A 24,419-nucleotide genomic window follows, 5' to 3' on the forward strand; every position below is an offset into this window, starting at 1 on the left:
ACGATGAATATAATTACGTTGATGAACTACTTTTCTTCAAAATCCTTCGTCTTGCCAATGAAGGTCGTCTTGGGCAGTCGAGTAAGAACATCCTCTTCAGCATCCAGGCTCCGGAATGTATACCAGAATGCAACACCTCCGATAAAGGCCAATATTGCGGTAACGACGTAGTTCCAGACCAAGAGCGGATCATCGGATAAGGCCACAAGTGCCTGGCCAAGAGCACTAGCCACTGCTGAACTGAAAAGGAACATACTCATGACCACCGAACGCAGGTTCGATGGGCTGTGTGTGTAGGCAAACTCCAGGCAAGTGACACTTGCAAAGATCTCTGAAAAGGCGATTATCACATAGGATCCGGACTGGATCCAGACATTGATAGGTGCGTAGGCAATCTCCTCGCAAGTGTTCATGTACTTTCCACAAGCACCAGTCTTGTAAATATAGTGTTGCGTGACGGCTGACCAGATCATAGCAATTGCTGCAAGGAAAAACCCACAAGTAATGCGCTTGATTGGAGTAAAGTTGATGCCGCGTCTAGCCAGGAAGGGATAAAGGAACTTGTCGCAGATGGGGATGAAGATGATGAGCGTGATTGGGTTGAGGTTACTAATCAGATCATTTGGAACATTTCCCCTGTCCATCGTGGCAGCTTGGGAAGTAAGGTTGCCAGAGCCCTGGTTATAGGAGAGCCAGAACAGGGGCATGAATGTGAAGACGGCACAACTCTTGATTCCACGACGGAGTTCATCAATCCACTGGTCGTCCCAATTCATGTAGCTTGGCAGGGCATCACCACGAGCAAGGATCACTGATGGCTTTGCACTTTGCCAAAAGTCGTCTTTTTTGCAATTGCGATAGAACCGTACCGGATTCCATGACCCTCGGCCCCTGAAGCACAGACCAACAGCTTTGGCCGCCTTCGCCACCACAGACTCGGTAGGCGGGGTCCTGACATACTGCTTGCGAAAGAACCACATGATGAACGGACAGAAGCTGAAAATGATGGTAGGTAAAGTCCACCCAAGCCAGAAGCCGACGTAGTTGGACGCAAATGTCATACAAATTTGTCCAAATAATGCACCAAAGTTGATAGCCATGTAGAAGTAAAGATAAAGAGACGAGGCAGTGGTGACTAGGTCGACGATGACGCGTTCGCCACTCGGGAGCGTCTTGACGTGCGCTGGGTCTGTATATTGCTCAGCAATCAAGATGCTGACATTCGACTTGAAGCCGCCGGTACCGAGTCCCACGGTAACAATGCCAATGGTGAAGATGCCCAAGGAAGTCGATGGGACAGCAATGACAGACGGGATGGCTGCAACGACAAGAATGATGTGCCCAATGATGGCAGCGCCAATTGCATACTGAATGGTCCTGTACCGACCCCAATGAGCGTCTGCCAAGTAAGCGCCAAGGGCTAAGCAGTTAGCAAGCATTCATGAGAGAGGAGCTCCTTACTCGGCATCACATAAGCCCAGAAGGAGTTGAACGTAGTCAACGCTGTCGCAGTACGCTGACCTTGTCCGAGTGCCCCTGACTGGGTCAAGCCAACAGCGAAACCAGCGCCCGTCTTGGACCCTGGCGGCAAGGGTCTTTGAATGAAGTTTGTAAAGGAGACAGTGCTTCCATAGTAGCTGAAGCGTTCAGCAGCCTCGATGATGGCGACGGATGCCGCCTTGGCCGAGATGCGGCCGGAGACTTTCCGCAGCGTTGCCCAATCCTCGTCTGTGGGAATCTCCCAGTCACCTGCCTGCAGCGAGGTGGAAGCAGTTTTAGTCAAGATCAGATCATGCTGCGTCTTTTCTGTCAGCTCTGCGATTTTGCCTCCAATGTCAATCTCGTGAGGTAGACTCTTGTCACCCGTGGCGACTGTCGGATGCGCATCGACCAAGTCGATACCCTGCGCGACGGCAGAAGTCATGATACAATGCACTGAGTTTTGAGGACTTGTCGAGCCTTTTGTACTTTGTTGACTCCTGATCTTGCGCCATGGTCGCGTGCTCGCAAAGCTTATCTGAGTCTCCAGACCATAGTGAAGCGCGTCAATCTACCTTCTTGGGCAACATGATCGACCTCATGAAGCGATTCAGCCGCAATTCATCCATATCTGAAGGGAGTTCTGCGGCAAAGCCGCATCACTCAAGCAGTCTCGTCGCACTTCCGCAATGTCTAGTATGCGGTTCAATGCAAACGGCAAGAGTCTCTAGAGAGGCGCGCGCCGTAGAAAGATAAGCGCCTTCCGAGCGAATGTGGATCTGCATGTGGGGGATCCAATAGCGCCTGTCAGGCTGTGTCAAACTTTCATCTATACTCCGCGCAGATCGGGTGGTTCAGCCTCTGATTTGACATTTTTGTATGTGCTCAGTATAGAGTTGACTGATGTTTAGAATGGTCTGTCCATAACTCGACTCTGACAGCCGATTTCTCCAAAGCACTAGAGATTCATATTGAGCAGAGCAGCTGAGAGCTGTCGTACAACGACATACACAAAGCAGGAAGTGTGTGCGATAAGATGACACCGGCAAAAGTCGTGAGACATCGCTGGTGGCATCTGAACGCCGCGACGGCGCAGCTACAGGAACTTGCAGGAAGCTTCGCCTCATCCGTGCTAGAGCCAATGTGCACAGCCCGAGTGACATTTCACTATTTTTCACCTTGATAATACAGCCTGATGGTTTGCCAAATGACTCAACTAAGAAGGTCTGCAGATCAACTCCGTCTCAGTGTGATAGAAAATTAATGCTCACCAGGTTCCTTTCCTCTAACAGTACTGACACTGTATTGTACAGCAATTGCCGGATGCTAGGTGTATGCAGTATGCTTAAATCCTCTCGAAAGCAGCATCCAAGAGTCAAGACTCAAAAGTCCAGAGACTCGACTCAGGAAATTGATGCTCATGCTCCACTTGGCTGGTTCGCAACCGTGCCAGCCGGCTACAGGGACCACCGTTCAATAGTTCCAATCAGCCTCGGACCCTTCCGTTCACCCCTTTCCTTGAGTTGCTTTTCGATACTCTCCAAAATCTCCTCAGCAAGGAGCCTATCACCATGTTGCATAGCCAGGTGCATGAACCAGGCCGACTCGTATTGCTCAAATACAATCGACTTCTCCTTGATCTCCGCCAGCAATGTTGATGCAGCCTGAGTATCACTCAAGTTGAGACAGCCGAATTCCAGCATGTCCTTGTAAAGGAAATGCTGTTGAGCCGAGGGGATCTTGCCCACTTGGAATCGAAACAAGTCCCATGCATCCTCGGTCCGGCCTACAGCTGGTGAGCACAAGTACTCAATGAAGTGCCGCCAAATTTTTGTATTCGTCCCCCGCCAGTCGCCGTGCTCCACACACTGGCTAACCAGCCGTTCTGCCTCGTGATACATGTCCTTTTGTAGGAAAGCATGAACGAGTGAAGCAATGATATTGTCGATACGTCTATCGCCCGATTCCGAGCGTTTCCGCAGTAAGGGCTGCTCAACAATGACTGAGAATGCCTTTGCAGCGTCAGCCAGCCGATTCGCCTTGATATAGCCCTCGATCATGAGTTGCCACGTCTTGATGATTGGTTGACAGACCGCACACATCTCCTCCATAAGGTTTTCAGCATCTCGTACACGGCCAATGTCCATCATACCTTCAATAAGAGCATGGTAGATGCGCAGGTAACTATCATTGAGAGTCACATCCACTTCGGACGACTTGAGCGAGTCTCGCAGAAACTTGAGGGCAGCATCATGTTGGCCCTTTCGGCAAACTGATTTAAGGAGGTTAACCATGATCATTGCATCTAGTCGTCCTTCGCTTTGCTCCATGACTTGTGCCAACTCGATCGCTGCAACGGTATCATCACGTTTCAGCATACTTGAGATGGCCAACCTGTGCGTTATAGGAGTTGCCTTGACACCAGCATCGTCCATGTCCTGAAGCACACCAAGAACTTCCTCGGAAGAGTCTACCATTTCAGCGCGACGGAGCAGCAGATGATAACTTTCAACAGAAGGCTTCGGAGAATTCCTGACAACACTTCTCGCCTCTGCCCAAGCCTCTTTCGAGCCAGTCTGATCTGCATTCGGTGCCCAAAAGGGCGAGATCAAATCGTAGACATGTTGGCTTTCTAGAGAAGACAATCCTTTGTACTGAGATATCTCTTCCTTTTGAGTGTCAGGCGAGGTCATTGCGGCGAACTCCCGGTCTTCCTCCTGTTGTGCTGCTGTTGGATCCATTGAATGATCGAACGATGATGAAAGAGAGTTTAACTTCTCGTCCTTGGCCATCTTACCGGCCGTTACCAACTTCTCCTCGGCAGCTGCAAACAATCGAAGCATAGTGGGAGTTCGGGCAATTTCATCCAGCATTGGATCCAATCTGATGGCACGCGACACCTTCTCTAGATCATCAAGCAGCGCATCCGACATACACCCTGTCATGAGGTTTTGGTAGAACTTAAGGTTGCCCTTCAAACCTTGGGCTTGCATATCATGGAAAAATTTGACGAGCATATGCTTTGCATCTTCACTCATATAGAGTGCCTGTGAGATGATATCGTAGTGCTCTGCCCGCGGCACAATGCCGAGCTTGAGCATCGTGGACCATGCATCTAAGGCTGCATTGGCACTCCCGAGCTTTGTTGCGATCTTCCAAAAATGCAGGGAGCTGTTCCAAGGCTGTAGATTGAGCCCTTCATCGAGAATCTTGGCAGCCTCTTGAGGCCGCCGAGCCTTGATGAGTGTTCGAGCATTGCTCTGCAGACTTCGCACGCGCAACGCCACTTGACTGTCATCTTTGAAATCTTCTTGCTGCCGAAGCAGTCTCTGTGTACCAAAGCTGCGATAACATTGCCTGCATGCTATCTGTGCCTGTACTGCACATCGTTTCATGGATGTGCTTAGGTGAGCCGTTGCAGTATAGGCCGTTTGTGGTGGGATTTAGCTAAAAAAAAAAGCTACGTCGTATTCAGCTCAACTACTGTCCTCCATTATAAGAAGGAAGCAAAACAGAGAACCTTCCGCACAAGGTGCCTCCAGCTCTCCACGCAGAACAACGCTTTAGTGCCGTAAGGCAAATTGGCTGGTCATAAAAGACACAGCATATCTCGTCACTCCCAGTGCTAGTCTCAATAGTGATGCTGTTCCCCAGCGTATTTGTAGTAAGGATTGCCGTAGCAAGCCTACCACAAGACCAGACAGGCTGGCCAGCGCAATGCTTTTTCGCAAAACCCCGAAAAAAGCTTCGAAGCAAGCCGTTTCGACTAGTATGGTGAGATCCACTCATAGTGAGAGCGAGAAGGGGACATTCCCAAAGTGGGCATGCTAGACTACGCGGTCGAGAAACAGCGTATCGGGACCGGCACAAGAAGAACGAGGGCTCCAATCGGGGACCAGGCAGAACCCCGACCGATTTGATAATCAATGCCGCAAGGGCCGGCAATGATGCAGTAGGTGGTCGTTATATGCCATAAAGTAAACTGGAGGGAGCTGTGCGCTTTGACCGCATGCGGCAAAGGTACAATAAGCTCAGATGAGACCTCCGGGGCCCCAGGTTGCCTTTGGTGTTGACCTAGTTGCTGCCATTTGTTGTTTGGAGACGACAGACGCTCCAAGAGAGTGGAAGGGAACTCTCTTACCTGTTTGATTGATGTTTGGACCCGAGCAGGAGTGACCAGGCTCTTCAAGACGACAAGTCAGTCTCAAAAACAGGGCGAAAAAAATTTTCACCCGCCAATTTTGCACGAATACAGCGGACAGGTGCCTGTTCTACCGTGCTTGCAAGGAGGCGCTGCCGTCCAGCGCGAGTCTCCTTGTCTTAACGCTGACTGACCGAACCCCCTACTCTGTAGCGTCATCCTCAGAGCACGTTTCCACCAAAAAGCGACTTTATGATGTGTTGGTTCGGTGTGCATCTTTTGCGAAAGAGTCGCGCGCCAACCCCGTGAGATGCAACGCAATGACGTCCGCCTGTCAAACGCCAACCAGCCAACTAAATAGGGCTTGACCAGAGCTAAGCTAGAGAGCCGCAGAAGAAAGCATGGCCGACGCTGGTGAGCGTCTGCAGCCTGATCAAAGTCGCAAGCACAGCTTTCGCAGCTTGATGAATGCTGGGCGATTTACTACGGTCGACAAGATCATTCTTGGCATCTATCCATGCACGCTCCTTCTCGGCTTCTGCTTTTCCCTGGGACACTCAACATCGTACTTTGCTACAAAGGGAAACCTCTTCAATATCTTGTTTGTCAAGAATGGCTGGCTTTGGACGTCTCTCGTCTTTTTCCTGCATCTCAACAGACTGCCAGGCTCAATAATGAACCAGAAAGCAGCATTGTTGCGCTGGATGACGGCGACTCTGTTGTGGATCCTAGTCACACAATGGGCTTTTGGTGCGCCGTTGACGGACCGTACCATGATCTGGTCAGGTGGTGTTTGTGAATTGGCCAAAAAGGGCGTAGAAACGGATGTGGAAATTGGCGAACAGGCAGAGGCTCTTGCAGCAGTGACGAATGCTGCTTGCAAGAAAATTCAAGGTCGTTGGCGGGGTGGACATGATTTGAGTGGACATGTCTTCATCTTGACGCATGCAAGTCTCTTTCTCTGGTACGAGCTGTTGCCCCTTCTCCTGGCGCAATCATCGCTACTCACAGACAACGCCTCCAAGGCCAGTTTTGCGCTCCTCGGCGGTTGGTGGTGGATGCTGCTTATGACGGCAGCTTACTTTCACACCTGGAAGGAAAAGATGACTGGCTTGATGGTCGGTATGGTAGGTGCCTTGCTCATGTACAAGATTGTCCCTCGTGTGCCTGCGTTGCGCTCCATCTTTGGCACTCCAGGACGGTGAGCACGCCGCAGCATGTTCGATCCAAGCCAATCATATGTAAAATCAGATTAAACCCATCCATTAAAAGCTGTAAGCTAGGCAGTCATCGCAGTGGTCATTAATTTTGCGCTGCTCATCGTCAGACAGTGCAAGCTGCTTTGCGGCACGACACTGGCTCTGTTCTTCCACCAAGAACGCCTCCCACTCACCCTTGACAATCTCGGCTTCAAGGCCATTGACCATACGCATCGCTACCAGCAAATCATGTCGCGTACGCGACAAACCGTTGCGTGTTGTTCTAAAAGCTTCGTGATAGCGGCTGCTTGCAGCAGGCAAGCTTGACAACTGCTCAAAAACGCCGTAGCATTGTCCATCTCGTGGTGTCCAGATTGTCTTGTTCATGGCGATTTCTTGAATATCGTTGAGTGTGATACCACGCGACATGAGGCCGAACGGTGCTTCGTCGATATTGCGCAGCAGGCGAGTTGCTGAGCGAGTATTCCAGTACGCGACTGTGCTCATACCGCTCAAGTAGAAATTGAATAGCAAGGACAATACCATGACGGTAGCAAGAACCGAGTGTGCCGACACGGTCGATGTCAAGACGCGCGCAATGGTGTAGATTAGCAAGACGGCTTCGGCCGCAAGACTCTTGACAAAGGTGGAAGGATTCTTCTTGGTCAGACCCCAGAGCGTCATCTTTTCGAATACCGGCATGGTCACAGCGCCATCTTTGCCTATCGCCATAGGTACTTGGCCAGGTCCACCGACTCGACCATAAATGCGCACTGCCTTAGAGGTCTTGCTGTTGCTGCCTAGTCGGTCAAGGGTTTCTCGCTCGACGAAATGTCGCAGATGCCTCGAGAGCATATCTAGATTTTTCATGACGGCACTCGTGATGATGCCACGAGAGAGATAGTTAGGCTTGAGCCAATGAATGCCAGCCCATGTACGGATTCTTGTGCGCATCTTGGACACGAAAGAGACGTTGATTTTCATTTGCACGAAAAGGCTGTCGCCTGAGGGGTACTCCAGACCACGGCGATACCAGAGGACGGTATAATCGAGGTGCTCTGTCCGTTTCAAAATCGTTTGCCAGTCAACACGATCAATCTTGCGCTGTACCCCCGTTCGTGAATCCGTCTGCAATGTTGCGTAACGGAAAGAACGTACCATGGTACCATCCGACCCTGGCTGCCACATACCCTGCTCGCCATTCTCAACGCCCCACAGCTGGTAAGCTTGGCTCCATAGAGGAGAACGATTGCCAAACAACATGTGGAAGGTACTCTTAGCAGTCAACATGACCTCTAGATCATTCGTCTTGGCAAGCATCTGCTCGTCCGGCTCGGTGAGAACAGGTTCCTTTGGCAACTTGAGTCGATGTGGCGAATGACCAGCGTCGTGATGTTTCTGAACTTCAGCTTCAGCGTCTGACCCGTTGGCGTATGACGACAAGCCCTGCTTAGCGGAGACACCCGTGTCGTCTGGCAGCATGTCTCTCAGAGCCTTCAACACTTGGGTTGCCGGATTGGGCTCGTCTGCAATGTAGTTGCCAAGTAACAACTCAATACGCTTCTTCACCAGCTCTGCATCGTCCAGGTAAATGAGCAAGGTCGTTGTGCCAATGTCATGAATATCGACCAAGAGCTCGTCATGGTCTACTTGCCTGACAACTCTGACACTCAAGACCTCGGAAAACAAACAGGTTTGTAGCATCGTCAATCCAGCAGACTGAGCATAAAAGTAAAATCCACGCATCGTCATGTACATACGACCAGAGAAAAGCGGCTTGTACATGGACATTTTGCGAGTGCCTCGAAAGACCATCATGACATGTTCATTTTTGGCATGTGGGAACAAACTCGAAAATTGTGCGTCTTGTCGACGAAGCCAAGGTGTATAATCTACCGGCTCGCTGCCTGGATCTGACATCACTCGTTCGCCTTGCTCCTTATCACGTTGGGCGTACAGTGTGTCAATGGCAGCCTCTGGACCTGCCAAGAGACTAGCAAAGCCTTTCACCTTGAGATCATCGGGGCTCATCAAGCGCGTCAATCCATAGTTGATGGAGCCCCAATGATTGGCTTGGAGCCCTGAAGGATTATGTGCCAGACTTGTCATAGGGTCTGCGATGCAATGTGCAGTGAGCGCTGTATTCAAAGGAGCAGGAGCAAGAGTGGAAGGCGCCAATTGGGTCGTCTCCACCTGGGCTTCGAATGGATTGAGGACTTTGAGTTCTTCAGACTTTCCAAAGAGTTTGGTCGGCTGTGCAAGAGTCGATGCAACATTGGAGGCAGTGGCCAGAGCAGCAGACAGTCCGTGGTTTCCTGAATCTTGCTTGGCATGACCACGTTTGGGTGTCTGCGTTGTGTCGTCCATCGTTCCATCTGCTGCAACAGCAAAAGCACCTTGAGCTCTTGACACTGCGAATGCTTGCTCGTTGTTCTTTTGGGTTGCTAGAATTGCTTCTTTTGCAAGGTTGAACACATTCATCCAATCTGCCAAATCGTGCTCATTTTCAGCCTGCAGCAAGAATGTTTGATCCTTGGTAATGACCTCAAAGCAGAAACGTCGATCCTCCTGCACAGCAACTTTGATATTGCAGAGCAAGACTCCATAGCGGTCGCTCTCCTCCACTCCACCATGCTTTGGGTTGTTGAGTAGCCATCCAAAGCTGCCATCCTTAACATAGCACCATCGCCTGTTCCATGAATAGCGTGCCGGCTTGCCGCTCACCGCACGCATCATGAGCCATCCTTGTTTTGCAGGCCTTCCACGAGCCTGGCTAATTCCACCACGTCCTTGAGACTTGCGATCTGGAGCATATTCTGCCAGATCACGCCCAGGGCTCGTGAGGTTGACGATGTTGTCTTCCATCTCGATCCGCATGCTGTAGAGCAATTCTTCTGCATCGCGCGAGGATTTCGCCATCTCTTCAGACCAAGACAGAACACGACCCATGGAGGGTCTCGATACAAAGTCAGAAGCAAGGGCAGAGGTGTGCGAAGAAGTTGTCTCGTATGACCTCGCAAAAGCGGCAATCAATGCTGCGTCGAGAGCTGCACGAAAAGTCGACATTTTGATGGTATAGTCGAAGGATGCTTTGATATATGCCTTGCGTTTTTCCCAAAGCTGGAATGCATCTTCTCGCAACGAACTCGCCTCTTTGCTCTTGCTCTGCTGAGCATAGTAGCGAAATGCCTCATCGAAAGCCTTTTGGCTAGCGTGAAACTCGCTCTTCAAGTGGCGAATCTCTCGTAGCTCATTATTCTGCAGCTTGACAAGTGGCTCTGTCATCATGGCCTCCATACTTCTCGCATGACCAAAGATGGCTGACCAGTAAGCGCGATTTGCTTCGCTGAATTTTGACAGCGCCGTGACAGTATAGTCTGTATCGACGATACCCGATTCCACAAAGACTGGCACACTCTTGCCGTGGAAGTTACATGCTTGATCTTCCAGCCTTGTGAACTGCGCGCAAAAGTCGTGGCAATGACGGACAAAGTGACTGAGCCAGATATCGACATTCTCGACCTGGTCTTCGAAGTGTTTTGTAGCTGCACGGAAAGAGACACTATCTAGCACAGATTCGCGCAGCAGGATGGGGATAAGCGTGTTTTGCCCATTTGTGAAGATGCGCGCGTCCTCAAGACGACCAAACATGAGCCCTTCTGAGCTAGTAGCGACTGTCACAGTACAGAGTGCGTGTTGTGCAGTGGATGAGAGTCGCGAATGGGCGTTTGCAGTTGCCGGGAGTGGAGATGCAGCAGAGCAAGAACAAGATCTAGAGACAGGCCAGCTATGATTTACAGAAGATCTAGAGTCTTATTTGCAGAGAAACCGGCATTGCGTACAACTACGCCCCTCTGTAGGTCAGGCACCTGACAATGACACCCTCGCCGCCAAGCTCCACGACCTTTTCATGCCAGGAGAGGAGCACCGCACAGTTGTTCGTAGCAGGACTGGCGAGTCCTTTGTAGATGGCTCGCATCAGTGCATCCAGATCATCTGAGGAGAGTGACTTGAGTGTCACGGCAATGTCGCTTGACTTGACTGTGCCAAGAACAGAAAGACACGGTGCTGGATCGCTTGTCAAGAGGGACGCAGCCAGCGCGCCTGTTGCATCGCCGCTAGTCAGTCAGTAGATATAGACGCACCTGATGTGCATACCGAGAGATGAGCTGCCGGACGTCCTGCGCGACTTTGGTAGAGTCTTCTGTTGCAATGATATCAAAGAGCTGCTCGGCATCGAGTCTGTCCTCGTCGAATTGGCTGTATTGTTAGCCCTTTATATCGCCTGTGGCGTATCTGCCTACTCAATGTTGACTCTCCGCCAGTCTACCTCTGCCATGATGAGAGCGAAGTAGCTTTTGTGGAAGTAGCAACAGATCTTGTGCTCGTCGCCTTTGTGTCGCGCGTCATGCTTTCTTCACGTGAGCTCGAGATCAAGTCAACTGAGTCAACTGTTACTTCACAGCAAGACTCGACCTGCCCATCTATCCGCTATCTATTGGACTCTAGCTCGCACTGCGTAGGCACATGAAGGCCGTGGTCTTCAATGGAGCATACGATCTCGCTGTGGTTGAAAGACCCGCTCCCAGGCTTCTGCATGACGAAGATATGATAGTTCAAGTTCTTTATGCTGGCGTCTGTGGCTCTGACTTGCATGCATACCGTGGCGTTGAAAAAGTAAGCTCAACAGGGTTCATCTGCGGTCATGAGTTCGTCGGTGTTGTGTCTGAACTTGGTAGTGCAGTCGATGCTGGACGCTTCCCAATTGGTTCAAAAGTCGTTGTGCCCTTTACAACGTCTTGTGGTCGCTGCTTCTTCTGTATTCGCGGCAAGTCAGCTCGATGTAGTGACGGTCTTCTCTTTGGTAGTCCAAAGCTCGATGGAGGCCAGGCCGAGTACGTCCGGGTTCCATTGGCGAATGGTACCTGCGTATCTCTGGACAGTTTCGAGGGCGAGCAGAAGCTAGGCGATCTCAAGATTCTGCTCTTCCTGGGCGACATCTGGACGACAGCACTCTACTGTGCCAAGAACGCGCTCAAAGACGCGCTTGAATCGTTTGCAACACACGATCTTGCATCAGAAAAATTGACTATTGCTGTCCTGGGTCTTGGACCTGTCGGCTTATGCACATTGATTGCCCTTGAATATCTCCTCAAAAAACACAAGCTATACAACCAATCACGAGTGTATGCGATCGACAGCGTCCAAGACCGTCTCGATCATGTTAAAGAAATTGGAGCCTTTCCGCTCAAGCTGGATCCCGCTGATCCGCAAGAAGTCATCAGTCTTCTCAACCTCGAAAACGAACGTGGCGTCGATGCGGTCTGCGAAGTGGTAGGTCATGAAAGTGCCCTGCGACTTGGGTTTGACATCTTGCGCCCATTCGGTACACTGTCATCTGTGGGTGTTCACAATGCTCCATTGCCCTTTACTGGAGAAGCGTGTTTCTCCAAAAACCTTGTCTTTTATGCTGGTCGCTGTCCCGTTCGCTCCTTGATGGACGAAGCGATTCCAGCACTGATTGAGATGCAGAACCGGTTTGCTGGGTTTGTCGATTGTGTCATCAACATTGAAGACGCCGTTGAAGCCTATGAAAAGTTCAATCTTAGGCGAGTCCAGAAGGTGGTCATCGACTTTACATGTGAACGCAAACACACATACGACTGATGAACCTGTCAGTTGACTTTGGCCAGGACACACTCACTGTAGCGGAGACGCAGGTGCTTGAAGTCAGCCATGTGGCTCCCTTCTTCGTACGTGCTTCATTTCTTCGTCTCTCCATCATTCATTCAGCACCTCAGCCATTGGGCACTTTTGCTCTTTCCACATTCTGTAAGCTTGCCTCAGCTTTCATTCAACATTGCTACGATAGATGACTGCATTATCTCTCCCTTTCAGCATCTGTACGCCTACTCGTCTGTTCCTGCGATGTTGTAAGGCCGTAAGATGGCCGCAGGATGAACAACTCTGTTCTGCTTTACATAGCACTTAATTTGGTGTCTGATTTGGTGTCTGACTGAGCGTGCAGAGCTCTTGGAGATCCATAAAAAGCTTAGTGAAATAGGCTCTCAAATTTGATTACATCAGGTCGGACAGCGACCTGGTGGACCGTGGAGCACTCGACTTCGTCTTGTCGTCGTGTAAGCTCGGTATTGCTTCATCTGAACAAGCTCTCCCTTTTCACGCTCTCTTTTCTGGACGTGCCACCTTTAGCTAGGCCCTCGTTTGTCCAGATAAAAGCTTGCCATCTATTCTCGCATTAGCAGACAATGGCGCATATCCCGGGCATGCCTTTGCTGTATGCGTTGTCTGACGCGGCCTCGTTCAATACGACAGTCAGGCCATTCCTGAAACCTGACCTGCTTAATCTGGAAGACGTCGTTTTCTCTGCGGGCTCTCTATGGCGCTTCTACTTGGAGTGCAATCCAGCAGTCTTTGCCTTCCTTCTCTGTATCTTCAATGCAGTGCTCGTATATACCGTCAGCGAAGTCTCTCGCAACTATTCTCAGGTAGATCGTCTGTGGTCAATTTTGCCGACCACGTACCAGCTCCACTTTGTCATTCGCGGGTACTTTACTGGAACTGGCAAGCATGGTCTATTGGCTCCCCGTATATGGATCATGTTTCTGCTTGAATTCATCTGGACGGTACGCCTGACACGCAATTATGCTCGCAAGGGTGGTTACAAGTGGGATGCGGAAGACTACCGTTGGGCGACTGTCCGTGCTAATCTCCCTCTTGCACGACTTACATGGCCTTTGCTGAACTTGTTCTTCATTGCTATTGCACAAAACATTCTGCTCATGATGCTCGCGATGCCAGGCTATATTGTTCTGCTTGTTGGCTCAGAACGCGCACTTTGTTGGGCAGATGTGCTTCTCCTCGAATGCATCATCTTCCTGCTCGGTATACAACTTTACTCTGACGACACTCAGCTGCGTTATCAAGAGGGCAAGAATCATCATCGCGATGGCACTGCTACCATCGACAATACCTACCGCGAGTTTTCGCCAGCTGAGCTCGAACGTGGTTTCGTGACTAAAGGATTCTGGGCATACTCACGTCACCCAGCCTTTTTGTGCGAACAACTCATCTGGTTGTGCGTGTACCTGTACTCTGTCGTTGCTACAGGTGTCTGGTTCAACTGGACTGGCTGGGGTGCCTTGTCCTTGGCAATCTTGTTTCAGGCAAGCACAATCCTTACGGAGCGCATCTCTGCGGGAAAGTATCCGCAATACAAGGACTACCAGGCAAGAGTGGGTATGCTGATACCGTTTCCAGGTTATCAATGGGATGAGGCAAAGTACACTAAGAAGCAAAAGTAGTCATAATGAACATGCACACCTCTTACACAACATGCTCATCCTTTTGCAATTCCATGGATGGTGACTGATCATGCTCATTGCCAAGATTGATTTGTGAGTACCCGCGATCGAGGCCGGTTTGACTCCTTGCGAATGATTGCAATGGTACTTCTCGATCAAGCGGCGCTTGAGAGGAGGGGATAGAACCCACACCGCTACTCTCTGTTCGCGCCGAGCCGTATGGAGCACGATCTCTACCAAATGATCTGAGCCCAAAGGCAATACCAGCTTGCGGTGAAGTCAGCGAAGGAAAGTACTGCCTGTACGCCACCCACGCGCAAATGATACCCAGTGCTGATCCAAAAAGCACATCAAACGCATGATGTCTTTTGTCCATAATACGTGATACTGCGACTAGTGTCGCTGCTGCAATAGGAATCATGACAACGACCACTTTCCAGATATGTCCCCTGCCGTCCATCAATCTGAGCTTGCCGGCAAGCCAAAATGCAAGAAGACCAAGACCAGAGAAGCTAATGCTCGAATGCCCACTCGGAAAGGATTTGAAGCCATCACGCAGAACAGCAGCATCTGTTTGTGTGCAAATCTCGCTTGTGCTCAATCCAAACGGAGATGCATCTGCGCTGTCGGCTCGAACAACACATCGACTTAGCAAGTCAGGTCTCGGCCGACCGACTGTGTTTTTGAGTGCGTTGGTGGCGACCAGAGCAATACCAACTGCGAGGCCAAGTGAAAGAATAGCAAGATTGAGTTCCCAGAGTCGCTCGATAAAGCGAAGTCTGCGTTTCGCTGGAAGGGGCAGACGGCCTTCCACTGCGAGTGTCCACAAAACGAGTACGACCAATGGAAATAGAACAGCAATGACACCTGCTTGAGCTGCAGAGACCCGCTCATCCAATGCATAGGGGTACTGAATATTGATGTCCTTCAATGAAAATGGTTGATGGTGCGGGTCGGCTCTATCTAGTGCACCAAAAGCAGCGACCGAGATGAATATGACGAGATAGTCTGTGATGTAGCTGAAGAGCTGCCGCTTCGTCGAGAAAAGGTTCTTGAGCTGCATCATGGCAGTAATTGAATGTTTGTGGTGTCACGTCGTGGAGATTCGTGAGCTGATGACGGGTCGCGTGATGCCAAATCATTGAGAGGTATAGAAGGAACTTGAACAGTCACATCGGATCTACGAGACTGTCAGGGCCTCAGCTCCTGCAGACAGAGTGTCTACACTGGTATCCACAACATCCACCTCGTCGCCAGCACCGGCAGCAGTCCGTACCTCTACAGTATTCATCTCGGCATCCTCACGATTGAAGGCTGTGTGCCACCACTTGACCAGCTTGACATTGCACTCGAGCCAAGTATCTTGTCGTGGACTCTCGCCGTCTGCAGCAGCCTCAGCCACGTAATCCTGATTCAGGTACGCGTCTCGCTTCGCCAGGAAATGATCCCACACAGATCTCGTCCGCTGATCCAATTTCGCCTCGACCCTTTCTCTCTCTGTATTGAAAAGAAATGTACCATACTGGCAAGAGTACGTGTGGTAGAGCAATCTCCGCAAGAAGCGTTCATTGAACTCAAACCTAGTTGGATGTTGTACTAGTAATTGGAAGACACAGTCGAGAAATTGATGAAAGATTGGACTCGTGTACTTGAGGTGTTGCTGAGATCGACCCACCTCGCCCAACTTCTTGCCCATCCCTGTAATGGCAGTCATGGCCTCTCGCGCACGATCACGACCACCCGCTCCGAACAGATCGCGCTCTGGCGATGCCGTTGGATCTCGTATCTGGGAAGAAGCAGCAGCTTGAGTTCCGCTGACAAACGATTTTTCAGAGGACAAGTGACCACACCGCTCACCAAAGCGATGACCGAAGGAAAGCCAATCTTTCTCCACCAGAACGACGAAGCCCTCGAGGGTACGGTAGTACGGGTCCAAGCATATTTCTGCAAGTGAACAAAGCTGCGACGTACGATCCCAGCCGTCTGAGCAATGAACAAGGACATGGCTATTGCCGAGATGCACGGTCCGGGCGATGATGCTAGCGCCATCGAGCACGTTGCTGATATGTTTGAGCCAATTACTCTTCTGCAGCAAGTCGCGCGACGGTGGAAGAGGTGTCAGATCACTGTCCTTGATTGCCTCGACTACCTTGTTGAGTGAGTCACGCATGACATGGATATTCTCAATACCAAGATATACCTTCTTGGCAGATGGATAGTGATCCATGTTTTCTGAGCCAGCGCCCATTGCGACGTTCGCCATGGCATTAGCTGTAGGCCGTGCATCTACAATGAGATGACCAGAACAGCTCGATCCATACACATCGGATCGCTGCTGCGTTGTGTTGAAAATGGCTTGCACAAGCTTTTCATCCTGCACGGATCGATTCTGCTTGATACCAACCATGGGTTGAGACGCTCTCGTGATGGTACATCCATTGAGAGCATGAATATACGTCAGGACCGGCACACGTTGTTTTGACCGATACTTGCCGCCATAGTTGAGGACGTTGTCTGAGATACAGTCTGGTATTGCGAGCACGGCCGGGTAAGTGGGCGAGAAGGCATAGTCTGCATTCAACTGAGACAAGCGCCATTGGGGAAATGTACTGCCGACGCCTTGCCGCGCAAACTCGCGTTCAGGCTTATAGCATCTCCAGGAATCGAGCTGCTGCTCAGCCTTACCTGGCTTGTACGAAAATGCATACAGCTTGTCAATGGTTGGGACGCACGTCAGACTCCTGACAGACTCAAAGACACGCGCACATTCTGCATCTTCTGCAAAATGCAGCGTCAAAAAGGTGAAATCGCGACATCGAATGCGCAATGCAGAGAACCCACCAACGGACGGTGGCCGTCGCTCAACATGGGCGATGATGGGGAAACAGATCCATAACTCAAGCTTGTCCTGTGGACTGGAGAATATCAGGTGATGAATGGTCAGGAACAGTGTGCCTCTGAAGCTGACGCCTTGCCGTAGGAGTTCCACATTGAGTATCTTGCGGTTAGCCATACGTGTACTCTCCTAGTCGATGTTGTTTTTACCCGTGCCTGCTTGATTGCGTCCATTTGGCAAGTGATCCTTTGCCAACCCCTTGCCTTAGCCTGGTCGCATGGCTCGGCCCTGTCCTCCCTGGCAACAAAGAAAGAGCGAAGTGTTTGCTTCAGCTGGTGAGAGGTTGCGGTCGCGACTTTCCCCCACACGCAGCATAAGGCGCCGAAGCTACAAGCGACTACTACTAGAGATCAGGAAGAGGTGTTGAATACCTGAGCTATAGGCGTCCGAAGCAGCTGCCCGAGATGGGCCTCTCTTACAACAAGTACATAGACAAGGAACCAGGCAAGGTTTACGGCTGCGCAAAGTGCAAGACCCACCTAGCTGCTGTGGAAGCTGTCATTGCAAGAGTGCGCATCGCTTGACCACAGAGCTGCATGGCTAACAGCAGAGCTTCCAAGGACAGCACGGCAAAGCGTACCTCTTCGAGACTGTCTGTAATGTGAATGAGCAGCGACAGGAGGAGCGCAACATGACGACAGGCAAGCATCTTGTGCGCGATATACATTGTCGCCGCTGTGATCAGTGCGTCGGCTGGAAGTATGACAAGGCATACGAGGAAGATCAAGTGTACAAAGAGGGCAAGTTCATCCTTGAGTATGCCCTCTTGACCAAGGATTTGGCCTAAATTCTGGCGAGACAATTGAGGTGAGTGGCAAGTTTTGGCGTCTGCGAGTATCTACTACTGTTTCTTCATCTACTGCGAGTCTGTATCTGTAGCCTGTGCGATTGCTTTTCTCTGTTCTGCTTGTTGGCCAAACGCATGGTGCATCTCTAGAACACCTGTTCATCTTCCCGTCGTCCTACACACCACTCATCGCTGCCTGAATTGAACTTCTGCATTGCCTGCAGCTTGCATGGCCCTGCCAAAAGTAGTGCTCCATCAATCTCGCTCTTCTCCCAGTCGGCCTCCTAAGACTGCCTCTAGCTTCCGCTCTACAATCCCAATATCAAAAGCCCACGGAACTGCCAGGTCACGCTTGCCACTCTACTGTGGTGGTGTGCTTGTATATGGTATTACAGTCTACGCAGGATACCGCTATTTTTCACTGGACTCTCAACAATCAGTCGATGCTGAGCCAAAAGACAACCTCAGCTTGTCAAAGCATGAAGTATACGACGATATTGCTGCAACGTACGATGCCGAGATTGGGTTCGATGAAACTTTGATGGGACTCAATTGGCTGCGTTGGTTCTTGCTGAGACAAGCTCAGGGAGATGTATTAGAGGCCTCATGTGGGACAGGTCGCAATACAGCTTACTACAAGCCTGCTCAACTACACTCCATCACGTTTGTGGACCAATCGCCACAAATGATGGAGCTGTGCGAAGCTAAATGGCGAAAGTGTGCTTCTGCCCGTGCAAAGGTGCCAGCAACCTTCAAAGCGCAGCAGATGGAAGGCTTGAGTTCGAATAGAGAGCAGTATGATACGATTGTGCAGACCTTTGGACTCTGCAGCGTTGCCGACCCATCAGGATACCTCTCGCACCTTGCATCCTTCTTGCGACCAACAGGAACAATCATGCTGCTTGAACATGGCCGATCCAAGTATGCCTTTATCAATCGCATCCTGGACAGAAGTGTTGACCAACACGCTCAAAAGTGGGGCTGCTATTACAACAGAGATATTGATCAAATCATCAACAATTGTCCTGAGCTCGTGGTGGTCAAGCAACGGCGCTTTCATTTCGGTACAACATATATGACTCAGCTCAGACTTCGTGATGCACATGGCACAGAGAATAGACTACCAACTACCATGAGTTGACACGAGCTTACGTTCGTGGACGACTGACCGATTTGGCTAAATCTCGGTTTCTCTCAGAGAGCCAAACGGCATATGAATTATGTACAGAATCGACAGGCTTGGTTGTGGACTTGCGAGACAAAGTGGTGTTGGCCTTGGTATTGGTCAACAATTGTGGCGCTCTCAGGTATCCGTCTTGAATGTGTGGATGAAGAGTCATCGATCAAGACCTGGCAAGAAAGTACTCAGAAGAATCAGACTATCTCAGTTGATCGATTACGGTTCGTAGTGCGTCATTTCGAAACAATCTGTGAGAGGCCCTGCTTCGACGTGGTCCCAAAAGCCCCAGTCTGTCTTTCCAGCTTCGATGTTCTTGCTTCTCTCCATCTTTTCCTCGTACTCTTCCTTAGACTTGATAGCATAATGATGAAGACTGAGGCGATTGCGAGTAATCGGAATTCTGAAGGCTGGGTTTGGGTTGCTCAACACTTGCCAATCCCAGGGCTCTTCATCTTCTCCTACAGTGATGGTATCGTTGAGCAGGTTGTAGACGTGAGGGTTGATATTGCCATTGAAGTACTTGGTCTTGACAAACGACTTGACGTGTTTATTGTCGGAATGCTCTCCGTTGTTGTCGGGATCATCATGGAAGCACTTTGTGAAGGACTTGCGCGTACTTTCAGGTCTAGTCAGATGCCCGGCGGACGAGTGCATCTTCCAATTGACGCCAAGTGCACCAATGGTCTCATTGGCGTCAAGCCCTTTCAAGATTGACACCAGTGTCTCTTCAGGGGAGACGACCTCCAGATACTCGTCACTGTCGAAGAAGCCAATCCAGGTATGTTGGTGACCAAACATCTTGTGACAATGCCGGTTCATGTAGAGTTGGTTGTCGACTTGATGCCGCTCCTCTGGCGTCACATAGTAGAAGGTGATGGCAGAGCTTGGGATGGGGTAGTCGAAGGTAGACAAGGGCGGCCGGGAACCATCATCCATGATGTAGAAGCGGCGAATTCCAATGTGATGGTAGAAGTGTTGAAATACCTCTGGTAGATTGCGTCCTTCGTTCTTTGCTGTAAAGCACAGCGCCACATACTCCTCCTCGTCGCCAGGAACCCCTGTCTTGGGCGCGTCAAGATGGGGTTTCGATGTCGAGAACGACTCCACATTGGTGGCGGGCATGTGATTGCTTGAGGTGGACAACTTGACGCTGTCCCACGCCGTCAGGGAGTAGTCGCGGCCATAGGTGAAGTAGATGACCAGGAGAGTCGATGTCAAGAGGCCCAGCTGAACTGGAATCAAATACGCTCGCGGGAGCGTGCATGAGAAGGGCATGCTCGGGTAGGCTGATTGTGCTGGCTGCAGTCCACGAGCGTCGTCGCTCTGCTATCTGGTCCTCGGATGTGACTTTCTGTCCTCGAGTAGACTAGGTGCGACGGGGCCAGAGTGTCAGATGTGTTTGGTATCTTGAAAGCGCGACTACGTTGTTCGTGTTGTCGCACTATCTTCACTTTTGCGAGGCATGCACACTGCCTCAACAATGAGTCAACAAGCATCAATCAGCATTCAGATGCGTCTTTGGGCTGACTTTCGGATACTCTCATCTTCACCTCTGAGCACATCGAGTCGATCCTTCAGTAGCTGTTCCTGTAAGGAGATGGCATCTGAGTGTATCTGGAACCAACCTGCGTGCTTGATACATTTCTTCACAGGCACCGTGCACATGTCATCCACAGTCGTCCCGCGTAACTGCTCTTCCAAATCTGCCGACTTGTCTTCAATCAGAGCGTCCAGCGCCTCTTCTTGCATCAGGAGCCGTACATCCAGTCCACATTGTTCCTTTTCCTTCCTTGCCTTCAGCTCGACATTGACGCGGGTAGCCTTTTCACGCATCATCGTCACAAGCTGCTGTCGCCGCGTCAACCGACTCAAGGCACCATCTATGCGCTGACGTTCCTGTTGAGACTCTGAGAGTCGTTGCTGCTCCTTTGCTGTGAACGCGACACCTTCCACAGCAGGCGCCCGATCACCCAATCGACAAAAGTCGGCTCGCGTCGCACTGCACTTTACGAGACTCGCTACTTGCGGTTTCGTGAGTAATGCCTGGCCCAGCCTCATTTGAAAGTACGCTAGACCATGTGCATGAGAGCAGTACTTGCCAGACTGATGTGATCCTTTTGAGACGCCTTCTTCTGCTTCTTGCTGCTGCTCGACCGGTTTTCTGCAGCCCACCATGCGGCACTTCTTCTTCCATGTCGTGTGGCCGACCTCATTTCTTTGGCAACGTGGACAATAGTACCGATCAATCAAAGCTTCGTCTGTCTTGCTGATGCGGATACACTCGCCGTGGTACCATTCATCACAGCCATCGCAACCGATCATCCACTTGCCCATATCGTCTTTGCGGCAAATGCAATACACTGGCTCACCAAATTGATCTTCCCTTGGTGCAGTACCAGCAAAGTAGGCCTCCAAGTGTAAATTGCGATCCGTCTCCGTGATAAGATCCCCATCACTATCTGAGTCATGGCCATGGCGCGCGCTCGGACGCGGCTTACGCGGTGCACGCGGTTTACTGCGTTTCTTTCTCGCTTTAGGCGCATAATCATCATCGCCTGCCGGCTCGATGAATTCTTCGAGGGCAGGCAACGCTTCTTTGTAGGAAGGCGCGTCGGAGTTGTGGTCGTCTCCGTCAATGTCCTGATAGCTTGCTGATGGCTCTTCGTGTGCCACGGTATGAAACCGTTGAGCAGCAGTACTTGGACGTGCATCGTCGAGCCATTCCGTCTCTTGTATAGCAGCGTCCTTCATCTCAATATCGGCATCGGGCGCTCTGCTGAAGCTTGCATCTGTGTCGGACGCGACCCGCGCCTTGTCCTCGGTTTCTTCCTTGACCTCTGGGCTTGCCATGATCCTTTACGTTCTCGGAGCAAATAAATCTCTGACGCAGTCACCGCATATGAGCTTGCATGTTGCCCAGGCTGTCGACTGTTGGCTGTTTGTGTGTTGTGTCCTTGCCAAAGAGATTTTGCGATTACGTACCACACTCAGCAAGACACTCCTCGCCTCACTTCTACCAGATCCATCTCTCCCACCGGCCTCTCATGCTCAGGCTTAGGCTCAATGGGCCTCGATATACCGGACGTCTTGCTTCTGCCCGCAATGTTGCACGGCAAGGCGCTCTCTCTGTACGGCGGTCGTATGCAACTGAATCACCAAAGACACCGGATCAAAAGGATGGCAAGATAGATGAAGCGCAGCAGAACAAGTCTGCAGACAAGAAGACCATCCCAAAGGGCTTCCAGCACTTCTTTGGACAAAAGTCAGCAGCTGGCGGTGGCAACAATAACAACCAAGGTGGCAATGGCAACAAGAACGATCCTCGAAAGAAGAAGGGAGATCCCAAGGAGTTCCGTACAGAGATCACAACGAACCAGATCATCACGTTTGTCATTGCTGCGTACTTGCTGTATACCATCAGTGGCAGTGGTACACCAGGCAAGGAAATCACCTGGCAAGACTTTCGCACTGCGTTCCTCGATAAGGGACTAGTCGAGTCGTTGACGGTTGTCAATCGCAACAGAGTTCGTGTGCAGCTCCATCCGTCTGCAGCTGGTCAAGCATACCCTGGCAGCGCAGCAGCTGGTGGTCTCACGTACTACTTTAGCATTGGCTCAGTGGATGCATTTGAACGCAAACTCGACGAGGCGCAATCGGAGCTTGGTATTCCTGGCAGCCAACGCATTCCAGTCTCCTACCACGATGAAATTAGTCTCACTTCGACCATCCTCAGCTTTGCACCAACTTTGCTGTTGATTGGCGCCATTGTGTACATGTCTCGACGTGCAGCAGGTGGAGCTGGCGGCGGTGGTGGTATCTTTGGTGTTGGCAAATCCAAGGCAAAGATGATTAATGCTGAAACGGACATCAAAACCAAGTTCAAGGATGTTGCTGGTGCAGATGAAGCGAAAGAGGAGATTATGGAATTTGTCAAGTTCCTCAAGGAGCCTGGGATCTATGAGAAGCTTGGCGCCAAGATCCCTCGAGGTGCCATTCTTTCCGGTCCGCCAGGTACAGGAAAGACACTGCTAGCAAAAGCAACTGCTGGTGAAGCAGGCGTACCTTTCTTCAGCGTCAGTGGTTCAGAGTTCGTGGAAATGTTTGTCGGTGTGGGTCCTTCTCGAGTGCGCGACTTGTTTGCCAATGCGCGCAAGAATGCACCGTGCATCGTCTTTGTCGATGAAATTGACGCTATTGGAAAGGCGCGTGGTCGTGGTGGTCAATTTGGCAGCAACGATGAACGTGAATCAACACTCAACCAGCTGCTCGTGGAGATGGATGGATTCGATACAAATGAACATGTCGTTGTTTTGGCAGGTACTAACAGACCTGATGTGCTGGATCCTGCACTCATGCGACCTGGTCGTTTCGACAGGCACATTGCCATCGATAGACCCGATGTGTCTGGGCGAGAGCAGATTTACGCTGTGCATTTGCGCAAGATTGTCACACAGGAGAATTTGGAACAACTTGGTCGCAAGCTTGCTGTCCTGACACCTGGCTTTACCGGTGCAGACATTGCCAATGCTTGTAACGAAGCTGCTTTGATTGCTGCGCGTGGTCACGCAGCCTCTGTCACTTTGAAGCACTTTGAAGCTGCTATTGAGAGAGTGACTGCCGGTCTTGAGAAGAAGTCACGCGTGCTGTCACCTGAAGAGAAGAACATTGTCGCGCATCACGAAGCGGGTCATGCTGTGTGCGGTTGGTTCCTGAAGCACAATGATGCCATGCTCAAGGTTTCCATCATTCCTCGTGCACAAGCACTCGGGTATGCGTCGTACCTGCCAAAGGACCAGTACCTCATGTCGAAGGGTCAGATCCTCGACCGGATGTCCATGGCGCTCGCTGGTCGCGTCTCTGAAGAGATGTTCTTTGGTGGCGAGAAAGTGACGTCTGGCGCATCCGATGATTTCCAAAAAGTCACCAAGATGGCCACTTCGTATGTGTCAAGCTTTGGCATGTCTGAGAAGATTGGCACAGTTCATTATCCAGTGGACAATGAATCCTTCAACAAGCCATACTCAGACCAGACTGCACGGTTGATTGACGATGAGGTACGCGAGATTGTCAAGAAGGCATATCAACGGACACGCGATACACTGGAAATTCACAAAGACGGGCTCATCAAAGTTGCACAAACATTGCTGGACAAGGAAGTTCTCTCGTACAAGGAAGTCGAGGCTATTCTTGGCCCACGCCCCGAAGGTGCCAACAAGCTTGATTTGTCGAGCATCTTCGCCGCTGGCACAGCGCCATTGGTGGAAGGCAGCGATGGATTGGGCGGCAAGGCACAAGAGCCGCCGAAGATGTGATGATCAGGCTTTCATAGACTGTGGTCCCTCATTCTCTCCTCTCTTTATAGCATTCAAGGCATGTGTATATGTGGCCTGTAACTTGTTGGTTGCTGGGCGC

General features: G+C 50.9%; 13 protein-coding genes across 13 annotated transcripts; 6 read left to right on the plus strand and 7 right to left on the minus strand.

Moving 5' to 3' along the window:
- Positions 1-26: 26 nt before the first annotated feature.
- BCR37DRAFT_402760 (MFS peptide transporter) lies at positions 27-1,924 on the minus strand (the record flags this gene model as incomplete). The annotated part of the gene is made up of 3 exons (XM_040871933.1): positions 27-1,420; positions 1,462-1,749; positions 1,864-1,924. The coding sequence occupies 3 exons, from the start codon at positions 1,922-1,924 to the stop codon at positions 27-29; spliced, it is 1,743 nt and encodes a 580-aa protein (XP_040725171.1).
- Positions 1,925-2,446: 522 nt separating this feature from the next.
- BCR37DRAFT_379957 (uncharacterized protein) lies at positions 2,447-4,036 on the minus strand. The gene has a single exon (XM_040869385.1). The coding sequence runs from the start codon at positions 3,954-3,956 to the stop codon at positions 2,937-2,939; it is 1,020 nt and encodes a 339-aa protein (XP_040725172.1). The 5' UTR covers positions 3,957-4,036; the 3' UTR covers positions 2,447-2,936.
- A 2,048-nt stretch (positions 4,037-6,084) lies between these two features.
- Positions 6,085-6,825, plus strand: BCR37DRAFT_347698 (Fat storage-inducing transmembrane protein; the record flags this gene model as incomplete). The annotated part of the gene is made up of 1 exon (XM_040867785.1): positions 6,085-6,825. The coding sequence occupies one exon, from the start codon at positions 6,085-6,087 to the stop codon at positions 6,823-6,825; it is 741 nt and encodes a 246-aa protein (XP_040725173.1).
- A 60-nt stretch (positions 6,826-6,885) lies between these two features.
- Positions 6,886-11,158, minus strand: BCR37DRAFT_393082 (uncharacterized protein; the record flags this gene model as incomplete). Its single annotated transcript, XM_040871250.1, has 4 exons — positions 6,886-10,483; positions 10,689-10,937; positions 10,978-11,079; positions 11,124-11,158. The coding sequence occupies 4 exons, from the start codon at positions 11,156-11,158 to the stop codon at positions 6,886-6,888; spliced, it is 3,984 nt and encodes a 1,327-aa protein (XP_040725174.1).
- Positions 11,159-11,346: 188 nt separating this feature from the next.
- BCR37DRAFT_393083 (chaperonin 10-like protein) lies at positions 11,347-12,486 on the plus strand (the record flags this gene model as incomplete). The annotated part of the gene is made up of 1 exon (XM_040871251.1): positions 11,347-12,486. One exon carries the CDS (start codon positions 11,347-11,349, stop codon positions 12,484-12,486), a length of 1,140 nt encoding a protein of 379 aa, XP_040725175.1.
- A 620-nt stretch (positions 12,487-13,106) lies between these two features.
- On the plus strand, positions 13,107-14,144 carry BCR37DRAFT_347844 (uncharacterized protein; the record flags this gene model as incomplete). Its single annotated transcript, XM_040867801.1, has 1 exon — positions 13,107-14,144. The coding sequence occupies one exon, from the start codon at positions 13,107-13,109 to the stop codon at positions 14,142-14,144; it is 1,038 nt and encodes a 345-aa protein (XP_040725176.1).
- Positions 14,145-14,424: 280 nt separating this feature from the next.
- Positions 14,425-15,180, minus strand: BCR37DRAFT_340667 (phosphatidic acid phosphatase type 2/haloperoxidase; the record flags this gene model as incomplete). Its single annotated transcript, XM_040867370.1, has 1 exon — positions 14,425-15,180. A coding segment is annotated over one exon (756 nt), but the record flags the coding sequence as incomplete, so codon positions are not given.
- A 93-nt stretch (positions 15,181-15,273) lies between these two features.
- Positions 15,274-17,340, minus strand: BCR37DRAFT_379964 (mtmr6 myotubularin related protein 6). The gene is made up of 2 exons (XM_040869386.1): positions 17,190-17,340; positions 15,274-17,142 (listed from the first exon to the last, which is right to left on the minus strand). Exons 1-2 carry the CDS (start codon positions 17,211-17,213, stop codon positions 15,325-15,327), a joined length of 1,842 nt encoding a protein of 613 aa, XP_040725178.1. The 5' UTR covers positions 17,214-17,340; the 3' UTR covers positions 15,274-15,324.
- On the plus strand, positions 17,323-17,988 carry BCR37DRAFT_379965 (yippee zinc-binding protein Moh1). Its single transcript, XM_040869387.1, has 2 exons — positions 17,323-17,549; positions 17,591-17,988. Exons 1-2 carry the CDS (start codon positions 17,445-17,447, stop codon positions 17,825-17,827), a joined length of 342 nt encoding a protein of 113 aa, XP_040725179.1. The 5' UTR covers positions 17,323-17,444; the 3' UTR covers positions 17,828-17,988.
- A 323-nt stretch (positions 17,989-18,311) lies between these two features.
- Positions 18,312-18,911, plus strand: BCR37DRAFT_340669 (S-adenosyl-L-methionine-dependent methyltransferase; the record flags this gene model as incomplete). Its single annotated transcript, XM_040867371.1, has 1 exon — positions 18,312-18,911. A coding segment is annotated over one exon (600 nt), but the record flags the coding sequence as incomplete, so codon positions are not given.
- A 312-nt stretch (positions 18,912-19,223) lies between these two features.
- On the minus strand, positions 19,224-20,282 carry BCR37DRAFT_393088 (uncharacterized protein; the record flags this gene model as incomplete). The annotated part of the gene is made up of 1 exon (XM_040871252.1): positions 19,224-20,282. The coding sequence occupies one exon, from the start codon at positions 20,280-20,282 to the stop codon at positions 19,224-19,226; it is 1,059 nt and encodes a 352-aa protein (XP_040725181.1).
- Positions 20,283-20,397: 115 nt separating this feature from the next.
- On the minus strand, positions 20,398-21,650 carry BCR37DRAFT_31745 (uncharacterized protein). The gene is made up of 2 exons (XM_040866965.1): positions 21,506-21,650; positions 20,398-21,462 (listed from the first exon to the last, which is right to left on the minus strand). Exon 2 carries the CDS (start codon positions 21,339-21,341, stop codon positions 20,514-20,516), a length of 828 nt encoding a protein of 275 aa, XP_040725182.1. The 5' UTR covers positions 21,342-21,462; positions 21,506-21,650; the 3' UTR covers positions 20,398-20,513.
- A 340-nt stretch (positions 21,651-21,990) lies between these two features.
- Positions 21,991-24,400, plus strand: BCR37DRAFT_379968 (ATP-dependent metallopeptidase Hfl). Its single transcript, XM_040869388.1, has one exon. It carries the CDS (start codon positions 22,052-22,054, stop codon positions 24,317-24,319), a length of 2,268 nt encoding a protein of 755 aa, XP_040725183.1. The 5' UTR covers positions 21,991-22,051; the 3' UTR covers positions 24,320-24,400.
- The last annotated feature ends 19 nt before the right edge of the window (positions 24,401-24,419 follow it).

This window comes from Protomyces lactucae-debilis (genome assembly GCF_002105105.1).
Source record: "Protomyces lactucae-debilis strain 12-1054 chromosome Unknown BCR37scaffold_10, whole genome shotgun sequence".
In the NCBI taxonomy this organism is placed as follows: domain Eukaryota; kingdom Fungi; phylum Ascomycota; class Taphrinomycetes; order Taphrinales; family Protomycetaceae; genus Protomyces; species Protomyces lactucae-debilis.

What these genes read in the sequence shown, in the direction of transcription:
- BCR37DRAFT_379957 (XM_040869385.1), bottom strand. Translation starts at nt 3,956, where the DNA reads ATGGTAGACTCTTCCGAGGAAGTTCTTGGTGTGCTTCAGGACATGGAC.
- BCR37DRAFT_379964 (XM_040869386.1), bottom strand. Translation starts at nt 17,213, where the DNA reads ATGGACGCAATCAAGCAGGCACGG. An exon ending in ACGCAATCAAGCAGGCACGG is followed by an intron (nt 17,143 to 17,189) that starts GTAAAAACAACA and finishes GCTAACCGCAAG; the next exon opens with ATACTCAATGTGGAACTCCT.
- BCR37DRAFT_379965 (XM_040869387.1), top strand. Translation starts at nt 17,445, where the DNA reads ATGGGCCTCTCTTACAACAAGTACATAGACAAGGAACCAGGCAAGGTT. An exon ending in TGGAAGCTGTCATTGCAAGA is followed by an intron (nt 17,550 to 17,590) that starts GTGCGCATCGCT and finishes GGCTAACAGCAG; the next exon opens with AGCTTCCAAGGACAGCACGG.
- BCR37DRAFT_31745 (XM_040866965.1), bottom strand. Translation starts at nt 21,341, where the DNA reads ATGGGCAAGTGGATGATCGGTTGCGATGGCTGTGATGAATGGTACCAC.
- BCR37DRAFT_379968 (XM_040869388.1), top strand. Translation starts at nt 22,052, where the DNA reads ATGCTCAGGCTTAGGCTCAATGGGCCTCGATATACCGGACGTCTTGCT.